Here is a 12,651-nt window from a genome sequence, read left to right on the forward strand (position 1 = left end):
ATATGTACATATCTGTATATGTATACCTGCTTTAGGTGTTGGCCCATCGTCTTCGTTTCGTCGTCGTTTGGCTAGAAGAGTGCGGCATGTCGAGATGTAGGTGCCAGCTGCGCTGCCACCTCTCTCTCTTACCTGAGGAAACCCCCCCCCCCCTGCCCTTGATTTCCACCCGTCGCCACCCCCTTTCAGTTACCCAGCTGCAACCTCAACCGCAAGTAACAGTTGTTATTCGTCGTGCGTTTTTCGTTCGTTGGCTTTGCTCTCACAGATACACTGACACATACACACCCAGATGTTATGGCCAACACACGCACACAATCACAGCCAGGTTGTTGCCTGTGCTGCTGTCGCACTCGCTCTTATTGGCTCATATGGGTGTGCTACCTACGCTTTTTAAGGTGAGCACGAAAATGTTGGCAGCCAACCAAAGTTGAGCACCTTCGAGGGGTTTTCCACGAAAGGGGGTGGGGCTCCATGTGTTTTTCCGACGGCCACAGCAAATTCGCTAGCTAGTAGAAAGCATATTTTCACTTCGATTTTATCGCAAAGGTAGAAGCTTTTTACTTGATTTTTGCTGTCAGAACCAACGTTCGCCTAATTGTTCGTTTTTAAATGATTTAATCTAAAAATTATTCTTATGTTTTCTTTAACTTTCCTCTATTACGTAGTTATTTTTCAATATTTTTCCTGCTACCTCCCCCCCCCCCCCCCCACTCGAGCTTTATATTCCCCATCAACGTCATCGTCATTTTCCCTCGTCGTGAGCTCGTCAACGTCGTCTGTTCTCATCTGTTGGCTCGGCTTTCACCTTTTCCTCCGCCGCCTTCCCCGACCGCTTTTCCACCGCCTTCCCTCCTTCGCATTTCCCAGTGTGCGTGAGTGTTTGTGAGGTGCTCTCAGCTCGTCTGGAGTTTTTGTGTAGCGCAGGTTTAGGTGCGCAGCTTTCGCTCGTTAGGTACTCGGTTTTTTGCCAGCTTTTCCTTTTTTATTTCCACTTTTCCACTGCTGTCTTAGGTAAATACAAATGAGAAGGCGAGAGAGAGCGAGAAAGAGAGACGAGACGAGAGAGAGAGAGAGGAGCAGGTGCGCCGGGAAACTCGAGCTAACTAAAACCCAGCCCCTGCTCCTGCCCTTCTCCTGCTCCTGCTCCTGCTCCTCTCCAGAAATGAAGGTGTGTCTCTCCGAGTGCGTTAGGTGCTCCGTTTCGTCAGGAGGAAAATGATGGGGGAAGACGGAACAGCGGGGGCAACTGTGATTTATGCCAGCCAATGGTTGAGCTCCTGGCTACGTGTGGTAGGTAAGTAGGTGTGACACCAGTGTCGCTCCGTCTCCGTCGCTCATACGCCACGTGGGCTAAAAAATGGCGACTCGGCTACTCGCACCTATGAGCGTTCAGCTACTTGGGCCACTGGCATGGGGAAAACTTTTCTAATTAGCTAGTGGCCAAGGGGTAGCGGGTAGGAGAGGTAGAAAACTAGGAGGCAAATCATAATATAGGAGCGAGGGAAACTTTTCTTTTCGGCCCCTCCGCTGGCGCGCCTCTTTATGGATTTTTCGACTGCCCGCTGCTTCATTTTCCCTTGTTTCTTTTTTGCTCTTCCTCCCTACAGCTTTTCACATTTTCCCCCATTTTCTCGGCGGTGTCAGTGTCCTCGTTAGGATGCTGGAGCATTTTCTTGTGCGCAGCGATTTTCCTTCTCTCATTGTTGCAGATAAAATCGATAGCTCTTTATGGCAATTTAATATGACCTTCGTGGCTTACTTATACACATAAATTCCGTACTTTTGCTAGGCTCTTTATGGCCTCCCCATCCTTGTAGGCTGTTTTTGTTTATAATGCTGCGTTTTTTTTATTCGGCATTCTCTGGGGCTTTTTGCAACTGCGACTTTCGAATGCTTCAACAGGTCGTATGCGCAATCTGTTGCCACCCATTTCTCGGCCTTGCTCTGCCAGAGGTCAGCGAATTGACATTGAACTTCGTCAGCTATTGAACTCTTTCTTTGTGGCCTGAAATCGACGCGACCATCATAAACAGATATCTCAAGCCATTATCAATGTATTGAGTCGGATCAAGAATAAAGGACGTTTACGTTTAATAAATATTTTCCAACACATTTTCCAGGCAGCATCTTTTATTGAGCGTAAAAAGAGAATGTAAAATGCATACACTCACTATCTGTGGTGGGAAATTAAAACGACTTAGAGATGGAATTGTATAACCATACCCAAGTATTTAAAAATGATGTGAAAAACGGAATGTGAAGTATTCCAACTCAAATAACAAACTATTAAGAACGGGAGTATCAAATACCTTAGCAAAAAGTGATTCGATTGACAAATACCTTCCTACAGAGAAGTGACCCTGGTTATGGTGGTCGAAATCTTTGGATGGCAGCGCCCTTCCAGATTCCACTTTGAGGTTTGTCTGTTGGCACAAGAACATGTCCCACACTCACCCATTCCAGTCCTTCTCCCTGGGTTCAACAATAAGTCAGGGCATTAGTCGCTTGAGAAATTGTCTGTTTACCTTGTTGGCCAGTCGCCTTTTGCCCTTTTGCCGTTTCCAGTTTTGCAGTTTGCCAAATGGCACTCAAAGCGCTGAAATATGAAAAATGAGACGCAGGAAGCGAAATTACAAGCCGTGGCCAGGAGTATCCTTCCATCCGGCCATCCTGGTTTCCTGCAGCACCTCCAGACTCCAGTAAAACCCGCAGAGTGGAGAGACCCAAATGAAAAGTTGAAGTAATAATTGTGCGGCGGAGGCGACGACGACGACTTCGCCAGGGGCAGCCTTACACATTTTCATTTGGTCATGTCCGGTGGTGTCCGACGATGGGTAATGTTTGTCCAGACGACCCCAAGTAGCCCAACACACGTCTCCACGGCCACTGACTCACACAGCTGCTGTTCCTTGATTTTTATACGTGGTATCCAATAACTAAGAGGGTATATTGGGATATCTCAAGACTTGAATGTTTCTAGGGGAAAGTTAAAAGTGTGCAAGTGGAAAGATCTATGGATAAACGTTCAAAGGAAGTGACTTATGTTCACAATCAACATGAGAAAGCTAGTACCAGGTATTTTCGTAGTCGAATTCATCAATCATATTTTTCCTTTTTTCACTCTTCGCTTTTCATCTTCGTGTTCCAGCACTCTGTCAACGGCAAATGTTGCCAAGGACTGCTGACCACTGTCCATGCGAAGAGGAGCAGGCAAATGGAAAATGAGCAGGAAAAGCCAAAGGGAAGCTGGCGGGGCGGAGGGGGAACAAGGAGCAGGGACACCTCTAAGTGGGCTTCATCAGTCGCGCTTCGCTGGGCGCCGGCAGCGTCATAATCGTCCTGTTCTGCTCATCTTTTCGCCGACTTTCTCTCGTCGTCTTTGGTCGTTTGTTTGCCGCCTTTTGCGGTTGCCGGTTTTGGGGTCAAAGTTCAGGCTTCCACTCTGAAAAGTCCTCTGGTCTTTATTTATCTTTAAGATTTTCAACTCAGTGCACAGGTTTTTTTGTCCACACTCTGACTTATGACCACAACAATGCGTCAGTCTGGCTGCTTAACTGGCCCGAAGTGTGCACTGCTCAAAATGAAATATTTTTCTTTATAAATATATTATCCTTTAGATATATTAGAGATGTTTAGTAACTGAAAAGACTGCTTTATGGTTTTATTTCGCATTTTCTCAGTGCAAAGTGTTAGCCGTTTTTGTCACTGTCCACTCGCAACTGCCATTCACAGTGTATCCTCGCAGGATATGTGAGAGTGTGTGGCTGGACTTGGACTGCCGCTAAGTGGAAACTGTAGTTTTTCTTACTTACGTCCTGGCAGGAGAGCGCGGCTCATAAAGATTTGTGTCTGCGCTCTAATGTCATAAGTCAAGTGCTGGTCGCAGTTCAAGAACTCACGTGTTCGAAGGAGTAGAGCCACCTCCGTGACCTCATATCCTAGTGCTTTTCCAATGCTTCCCTCTCCTCGGCTGAGAGCACCAACTCTTTCTGGAGTTTAATTGGGAGAGGGCATTAAGCAATTACTGCGAGCTACCTCGAGTGGACTTTTGGCTTTAATTTAATTTGTCACACTTTGCGAGTACAGACAACTTTACACTCTGGCCACAGCAAAGTAGAACAGCTGGCAGGGTCCCCCGGGAGGGAGAAAATGGGGATTGTGGTCTGGCACAGCCATTTTCAATTTGACTATGCCGGAAGTTACCTGCTGGTGCCAACATCTTACCCACACATTCAGCAAGTCCGGCACTGAAGTCATTTCCTGCGCACAGGATTCCCTCCTTGTTCCCTTCCTGCGCCCCGAGTCCTGTCCAGAGTGGTTTTACGAGCAAGTGTCCCATGTGGCCAGCAGGGACTAGATAAAATTGGCATCTTTTGTTGTGTAGTGACTTTGTTCTCGCAAATGAGAATGTGAGCAAATTAAAAGTTGGCCAACTAGGGAGTAGGTGAGCACTATGAGTGGCTGTTCAGCCTTTCTCGGCACTTCTCGCACTTCTCTATCGAAAAGGTCAAGCCATCCATCAAGTGAAGAACTCTTATTAATGCCTCGCTTTTGCAGGCTTTTCCAGCGATTAATGAAATATTTACAAGCTCAATTGGGCGGGCAATGAAAGCTAATTAATCGGCTGCCTGGCATTCTTGTCTTCACGGCTGAGGAGACTTTCAAAATCTATTGCAATGAATACTTAAAGTCGTGAACTGAACAATTTGTCATGTAATTGAAAAAGTTTGAAGCCCAAAAATAGTTGTCAAAAAGGTTTGAAACAATTCGATAAATGCAAGTCTCTGTTGCATTTCTACTATTGAGCATGCGGTTTAATCTGGAGCTTTAACTTTTCTTGCGAGTCAAAGTTTCCTGTGGCTCGTAGGCCTTGTATAATGCAATTTTGGGTTTGGCCGTATCTGATTTCGATCGGTGGTGGGTCAGCAATTTATGATACGCACACTTTCAATTTTCCTTTCGATTTTTCTGGCCACTCTCTAATTGCCCGATACGCATGGCATACTATATGAATCAAGTCAACAGGGCAGACGGAACAAAACAAGTTAATTAAACGCTTCCGTTTTGCTCTCGCTTTTTGCATGTTATCAATGTCCTGGCATCAGTGGGTCCTTTAATTACGGAGATTTGTATGCGGCTGCGGACTTTCACTTCTGTACATGTCTCAGCTTACGTCTCACATGCTTTTGGGGACGTTTTTATATGTAAATTTATTATTTATTAGCATTAATTATGGCGGTCAGTCGAGTAATTGAAGAAGCCTTTTGCCTCTAGCCGGCCATTCAGCGTGTCATCGGGTTTCTTGTGCTGATGTCAGCGGCCTAATTAACTGACCATTTGTGTGCTACACACTCTCCAGATTTTGAAAGGCTAAGATTAGAGCAATATTTACCAGTTCAAAATGGGACTTTGGCCTTTTTTATATGCCTGGCATAACTGAAACTTCATTTGAATGCTCCCTATGAGTCTTGATTTATTTTCAACATGTCCTGATTATTTTATTTTAGCTAAGCCTGATATATCCCAGCTTGCTGAGTCCATTTTTATTTGGAATAATTTTCTGTTACCACAACTTAGCATAGATCTCTTAAATCTTTTTAGGACCTAAAACCATATTACAAATTCTATAATACGAGGCTCAACAAATCCTTCATCTCAATCCCAGTGTTGCGCTAAAAAGTAGGCAATGCTTTTAGTGCTCTAGGTTTGCTCACGCATTAAACGGTTTAACATGCAATTAACACGGTCGCACATATGTGTTTGTGTAAGTTTGCATACGCACTTGTTGTCGTACGTGTTAATAAAACTAATTTGATTAGCTAACTAGTGTAAGTAGCGGTTTCCACTTGTCTGTTTGCCTACGCCAGCCACTAAAACTCGAACCGCCTCCCATTTTACCCCTTAGCCGCATATCCTGTGTGTTTTGCGATACCTAAAACAACAAGCTGGCTGTGTTTTTGGTGGGCTTTCTGGGGTTAAACGCGTTGGGTGGGTATCGCACACGTTTGGCATTAATTTAATCCTTCCGCAGAATAAAGTGATACCGCCACTAACAAGGCAAACACATTAAATATTTATGCAGACATCAGCAAACTCACACATGTACGCGTATGTGAAATTAGTCCTTTACGGCTCGCGTGTGTGTGTGTGTGTGTGTCTGTGAGACTTTTAATTGCTGTCGTCAAAGGCTGAGGTAAGAATAATTGCAAGATTGGGAATAATGTGTCAAGTTGTGTGATGTGAGGCGGTGGCTGATTACATCAAAGAGCAGCAACACACACAGATACTCACCCAGACAGCCGCACTTTGAAGTGTCAACAGGCAAAGGACGAAGCCGAAAAGGAGGCGACAAAAACAACAACATAGACGTTATCCATCATGGGATCTTTCACTTTTGTCAGCGAAATAACAATGGCCTCTTAATTACACCAGTGTGTGCCTCTCTCTTTGGATGTGTGTGTGTATTTGTTCGTGAGTGTGGGTATATGATATTAAACACTGCGGAGAATCAGCTGTTTTTACCAAATTAAAACCATCCGAATGCCATTCTCGGTATATTAAGCTTAATAAAGTGATTTGTGATAGGACTCACACACGATGGGATATATGCAATCGTTCTTTCATTTGGCACTACGCACATCTTTCAGTGTAAAATGCAGCCATGTTCTGGTGTTTGTTTAGTCAGATGTTTGCTCGACACTTTCCTTTGGCCTGGCTTTGCTTGGCGGCATTTGGTTATGGCCAGCACTTGTTGGCAAGTTTTCTTTTGGCCTTTTTTGTCATCGGCTGCCGTTTCCTTTCCATTCCTCGTCGGCCTTTGACTTTGACTTCGCCTGGTTTTGGTATAATGAGCACACATCTCGGAGGAGAGTCCACATGTGAGGATCCTCCGACAGGATGTTAATTTCAATTTAAATGCCGTCCAGCTCCTTGAGAGCTCACAATGTCCTTTGGGCCGCAGGCGAGCGTCTCAAGCAACTTTTTGTCCAGCTTGGGTCAACTTCCTTGGCTCACTTTTGACTGCCACTTCTGACCTCTCTGCAATTGCATTGACCAAAAGTTGGAGGGCCTGCGGCCTTGGCTTGTGAACTTTAATTGGATTCTTTGTGAGGAGAGGCAGTAATAAACTGCTCCAAGTTGAAATGAATTCATTTTGTGTGTTGACTCAATTTGACTTCCTGGAAATAATCCCATTGCTGATCTTTCGCCACTCATTTGGCTAATTAAAATGGCATGAGCAAACAGAAGCTCATCCATTAACATTTATGAATTATCGGCTCGAATATAGCACACCGTCATGCCCCACGGTGGGAAAATGGGGCGCATCTGACAGCCCATAATTCACACATCGAACTCGGGGTTACGGACTAAATCTTGGAGCAGCCGCGGAAATCACGTACAGCCAGGCGAAAGTTGCCGGATCCTTGGCATTATTGTCTTTTAAGCTAACCCACTTCCCCACGTTCTCCCTTTCCCCGTCGACCACAACAGCTAATTAACGTTAATTTATTAAATCAGTGAGCAAGTAAAGGCATCCGAGCAACTTTCCTGCAGAATAACAAGCTTGGGATGGGGCAAAGACAGCGCCAAGAGCTGCCAGAGATAAAAGTTGCACACGACTCAGCTCGGTTCTGAAGCTCAGGCTTAAGCACTTTGGGTTTTTTCAATACCCAGCAGTTAAAGAGTTGCGATGCATATTGGGTTTTAAGGATATAAAGGAGGAAAAATCAGTTTAAGGATATAATAATACAGTACAGTTAACATTTCAATGATACGGAAGAAGAGATCTTAAGAAATGTATGAAAATGGTTTTTATTCAAACAGAAATATAAGTTCTAAGTTCTAAGCTATTTCGTATTGTGAAAATGAGGTCATTAGGTATTTGAGCTACTGTTACTAGGTATCCCTTAGTCCACAAATCCCCTAAGAAATGCTTCGCATTCTCACTTGTCTTAGCTGGAAAAGCATGAAAACCACACGCAGCAATTATTAATTCAATTATTTTAGCGCAAACAGCCACCTCAGACTAGGAGCGAGAATCCTTGAATGCTAGAATCCTGCAGGACCAAGACGAAGGAAGCTGTGCGGCATAAATGAGTTCTCTTTTCAGAGCGAGTGGATGAAATAGAGTAGGACAAACACAATTAAGACAGCAGGGAACGGGGGAGCCGAAGAAAGAAAGGCGAGCAAATAAAGTGGCAAATTTAATTAGGAATCAGCAGAGAAAGCAGAGGATCCGCACTTCGAGTCGGGGAGCACCTGATAATAGCCCACATCACTCGCCGGACATGTGAATTAATAACAGCATCCGTTTCCGGGCGAAAAATGCCCGGCCACTCGCACTGGCATTATAATAATAATATTAATAATGAGTGGCCAAAAAAGCAGACGGCGGCCAGCGTGTCCGTAACAACTTCCGGAATGAAGTTGGCCGTTTTATTGTCGCAGGAAAAGTTCCCCCAGGGGGGCAGCAAAATAAAGCGATGCCGAATGTAGGTAAATTGTGAATTGTAAAGTGCAAAAGTTTTCCAAGTCGGAGTCACCTGCTCGGGTTCCCAAACTAGCGAAGGAAGGGCGAGAGGAATCGAAACAAAGTCCCTTTTGTTTCAATTCACGTCCAGGACAATTGGCCAGGATCCAGACAGGAAGACCAGGACGGGCAGAACCGAAGCTCATCAGGCATCAAGGTATAATTTGGCCTGGGACTATTTCATTTTACGGCCAAAGTGGCGCATTTGCATAAAGTTTTATTTTCTTTGACCCGCACTTGGGGATTTCTTTGACTTGCGTTCTCGTCCTTTTCCTGGCTGATTTCCATTTCGTCTACTTTGTCGCCAGGAAGTGATTTCCTGCAGCTGCAGCAATTGAAATTCAATATCTTACCCACCGAGGAGGGTGGTGGAAAACCCCAGGCGTGGTATGGGCATCGCTTAAAGCCGTGTATCAGCTTTAACAAGTGTTTGCACCACACACATCACTTTGTCACATCATCACATCCGTAGATCCTTACATCCTCACAGCGTCACACATCAGTCGGCCTCCGAATATCCTTGGAAGGTAATTGAAAATCAAACAAGCAGCCAGCGACTCCCTCGCAAATCCTTTCAATTGCTGCAATTTACTGGATAAATAGGATCAAAATCGAATTTAAATGGCAAACAAATTTTTACTGATTTCGATTTTGTTGACAGAACTTTTCACTTATGCTGCTGAATAAGCAGATTATGCCGACAGGGGGGTTGTCTATTGGATCTATCGCACACCTCAAGCCCACACGGGGTAAATAAATATCTTTAAAATGGATGTTGTAACTGAAACATCCAGCTCTAAATGTGCCATGAAGTTTAAAGTGGATTTTGAAGAATTTAAACACCTTTAGCTAGTGATTCAACCATGGAAACATAGCGATTTAAACGATTTGGAAATATTTTAATTAAATTTCGCATTTGCACTTGAATGGTTATCTCTGTGGCAGGCAAAACTATTTACGTGCCTTGAACAAAAGTGAAATCATTCGATTTTATTTATTTTCACTCGAAACTGAAAACTTTTGCTCGCTTCTAACCCACCCTCTCGCTTGGAAAATAAAACTTGCGCAAAAAGGCAACCGAAAACTTTTAGAGAAAACTTTCTTGCTTCTCTCCTCTTGCACAAACATAAACAAGATTAATTTCACATGTTTTCCAGGGGTGGCGAGGACTTTTCCAGAGGCGGAGAATAGCTGCTCGAGTTATTACTTTGATTATGTTTATTCTAGTCATGAAATCCAAATGCCCGTTTCATGTGCACTTCATTTAATAAACCCATGCCACCAAGTGAAAGCGCGAAATGATTTCCATGGCATTTTTGTGTGCTCGTGTGCAAGTTTTCCTCACTTCATGTGATTAGCCAAGTGAAAAAACAAGAGATTAGGCAACTATTTCCAACTTCATTTGCCTATGGATAATGCGCTGGTATGGCAAACATCGTACCTCATTACTTATTCATTTTCGAGTTTAATGAGGTGGGTTTGAATTTACTTCTTAGACTTATTAGCACACGTAGAACATACGCACCTATACTTCGATCATCTTTGATTCGCTTGAGATTTGAAGGGTACGAAAGGAAAGACAAAGCTCTTTAATATGGCCACTAATCTAGACACCGTCTGCGATCTTTCCACTATCTGACAAATTTGGCCGTCATCCAATGCGATTTTCGCCATTCTGCCCTCACTCATCCTCATGGACCACGTCTATATCTCAGTCGGTGCGATCTGTATCTGTGGCGACTCTTAAGTGCTTTTAATTATGTCCACTTAAGTCTCAATATCGCCAGCTTCCGAAGCGCGCAAATCACACAGAACCACACACATTGCCATTGCAGTGGAACAGGAAACTTGGCAGTTGGGGAGCCGGAGGAACTGCTCGGCGCACTCTAAATAAAGCATAACAATTTATGAAATTTTAATTTTTACACTTAATAACACGCCGAGTTATGGGCGCGCCAAGTGAAACGGGCCAAGCGAATTCGCCAGGAAAATGGGAAATGGCTCAGGGGGACTGACTTTCATATAGAGACATCAATGTGAGACGAGCGCGGGCAGGTGGCCAAACCTCCGGGAGTGGGACAAACTGCGGTGCAACTTGTGTGGCATCAACCGCAGACGTTGGGCGCAATTAGAGACGCTGTATATTTTTGGTGCCCGACCGACTCGCGGATTATGCCACAAGTCGGATTGTCGTCTCACGTTCGGAAAATTCGCCAATGCCAAACTGGAACATGCGATTTAAATAGCTTATATAAAATTACGCCGCTTTGATGACCATTAAATAACACACGAAACTATACAGATAATAGATAATTATTACAATTTTTTCCAACACAGTGCTGAAATTGAAAAGGCGGAGAACATTATGGACTTTGGATAATCCTCTGAATATATACACTGCAATACAAACTGATTTGTCGCACCCCCACGGGAAAATACAGTTCTTGCGCGAGTTGAAAAGTCGATTTGATTGCTGCTTCAATTCAAAATGTTCCAATCAAGAATTTTCAATTCCAATTAAAGAGGCCACCGAATGGAAAATTCGTGGCGGATTATTGGGTATTATGTTTTGCCGTCCGTTCCTCTTATTCACTGCTATCGTCCTATTCCGTTCCCGGGTGAACGTTTAACAATTTTGAAAGCGCATCTCTGTATTGTCTGATCAGTTCTGGCTGGGATCGCTGGAGGTGCTGGAGTCCAGGTGCAATGCCTTCTCCAAGGACTTATAATCGTTCGAGATCTCGACGGCGTTGTTGAGATCGTTCATCATGGTAGCGATGAGACCCTGGTGCTCCTGTTGCATTTTGTCTTGGATACGCCTGTTTTCCTCCGCCTGGCGAAGAATCAAGGACTTGAAGCGATTCTTTTGAATTTGCTCTTCGTCCTGCACATATCCTGGTCTTTTATAGACCGGCACTGGAGTCCTGATGCTTTTCGGCACATTCAAGTGGCTGGTATCAGGCAGAGGTTTCTGTTTGACTGAGGAAATCTGGCCCCTGCTCACCAGAATTTTTCGCTTGGCAGCCACTTTGGCGTCATAGGTGCGTCGGGCCTGGTAGGCACTCTGGGTTTTGGTGACACTGGCACTGTTGGCCACATGGCTGGTAATCAGTTTCGGGATTCGACTGGGACTCCTGATTGTCGTAAGCTTATTGGGTTGCTGCTGCTCGATACCTTGTACACTTTGTGGCTCACATTTTATAGGCAAAGTAAACTGTGACTTGGGAATCTGCATCAGATCTCTTCGCCACAGTTGGTGATGAAGCTTCGAAAGATCAGGACTGGTAGAGCTCCGATGAAGTGGTTCCAGGACATTCTCCGTTGGCTTGGGTTTCTCCGCCTTCGGTGGATCCAACTTGGTCACCCAAACACTCTCTGCTGTGGCCAACTTCACGGGTGTCAGCGTGACAACAACTCTTTGCGGCGGAGTCAGAGAAGCATCCTCCATTACCAGCTGAGAAGTCATCCCAATTGGCATGCTAGGCGGAGCAGAAATCTGCATGGTCATCTCGGCTGTGTGATCATAGATCATTGTCTCCGATTGCTGTAATCTCTGGCGGAAGCGTCCCATTATGACCGGACAACCAAATCCTTGTTGCGATTTTGTATTGGTAGATGCATCCCTCCGTTCAGGATTTGTAATCTGGTTCCTCTTCTGGACCACCTCCTTGGTTAAGGCGCACAAGCGCAGTCGCATCATTTCCAGTCTCTTCCAGTCAGTCATCTATTAGGGATATATAATACAGTTCATATGCTATCTCAAAAGATAATCACCAACCACTGGCGGCAGAATAGGTTTCTCATTCAGGCAGTATCCCGACTCGAACTCGCCACCTCCAATATTGTTCAGTTCACTAAGCAACGTTAGCTGCTCTGTTTCTCCGGCCATGTTCAGAAAATTTCGTGTAGAAATTTCGTGTGGAAATTTCAGGTATCAAAAATGATCTTTATGTTCAGGAATTTATTTGTTGTGTGATGTGTAGGTTAAAGGAATGGAATGGAATTGGAAAGGCATGTGAGTTAAACCAACAACGGTTGACATTTGTAGAATGAGTGTGTTTGCTAGGAGTACTAGCGTACACACCACTGTCGGTAGACTACACTGGGGAAAATACTCT

The 12,651-nt window shown here is 44.6% G+C and overlaps 2 protein-coding genes and 1 long non-coding RNA gene across 4 annotated transcripts; all 3 read right to left on the reverse strand.

Annotated features, from left to right (window-relative positions):
• Positions 1-2,216: 2,216 nt before the first annotated feature.
• On the reverse strand, positions 2,217-5,497 carry CG44954 (uncharacterized protein). The gene is made up of 3 exons (NM_001300687.1): positions 5,396-5,497; positions 2,529-2,939; positions 2,217-2,475 (listed from the first exon to the last, which is right to left on the reverse strand). Exons 2-3 carry the CDS (start codon positions 2,662-2,664, stop codon positions 2,348-2,350), a joined length of 264 nt encoding a protein of 87 aa, NP_001287616.1. The 5' UTR covers positions 2,665-2,939; positions 5,396-5,497; the 3' UTR covers positions 2,217-2,347.
• A 2,922-nt stretch (positions 5,498-8,419) lies between these two features.
• lncRNA:CR44136 (long non-coding RNA:CR44136) lies at positions 8,420-9,183 on the reverse strand. The gene has a single exon (NR_074068.1). It is a non-coding gene; the product is annotated as a long non-coding RNA:CR44136 (long non-coding RNA).
• A 1,648-nt stretch (positions 9,184-10,831) lies between these two features.
• CG2267 (uncharacterized protein) lies at positions 10,832-12,619 on the reverse strand. Of its 2 annotated transcripts, none has more exons than NM_001276191.1 (2): positions 12,315-12,619; positions 10,832-12,257 (listed from the first exon to the last, which is right to left on the reverse strand). In NM_001276191.1, exons 1-2 carry the CDS (start codon positions 12,420-12,422, stop codon positions 11,196-11,198), a joined length of 1,170 nt encoding a protein of 389 aa, NP_001263120.1. In that variant the 5' UTR covers positions 12,423-12,619; the 3' UTR covers positions 10,832-11,195. The 2 variants fall into 2 exon arrangements, with proteins under 2 accessions (NP_001263120.1, NP_651815.1); NM_143558.2 differs by having other exon boundaries at positions 12,312-12,619.
• Between the last annotated feature and the right edge of the window lie 32 nt (positions 12,620-12,651).

This window comes from Drosophila melanogaster, chromosome 3R (genome assembly GCF_000001215.4).
Source record: "Drosophila melanogaster chromosome 3R".
Classification (NCBI taxonomy): Eukaryota; Metazoa; Arthropoda; class Insecta; order Diptera; family Drosophilidae; genus Drosophila; species Drosophila melanogaster.

Coding starts and splice junctions, on each gene's coding strand:
- CG44954 (NM_001300687.1), bottom strand. CDS start 2,664: ATGGAAGGATACTCCTGGCCACGGCTTGTAATTTCGCTTCCTGCGTCT. Junction 2,476..2,528: donor AAAGGCGACTGGCCAACAAG/GTAAACAGACAA, acceptor TGTTGAACCCAG/GGAGAAGGACTGGAATGGGT.
- CG2267 (NM_143558.2), bottom strand. CDS start 12,422: ATGGCCGGAGAAACAGAGCAGCTAACGTTGCTTAGTGAACTGAACAAT. Junction 12,258..12,311: donor AACCTATTCTGCCGCCAGTG/GTTGGTGATTAT, acceptor TATCCCTAATAG/ATGACTGACTGGAAGAGACT.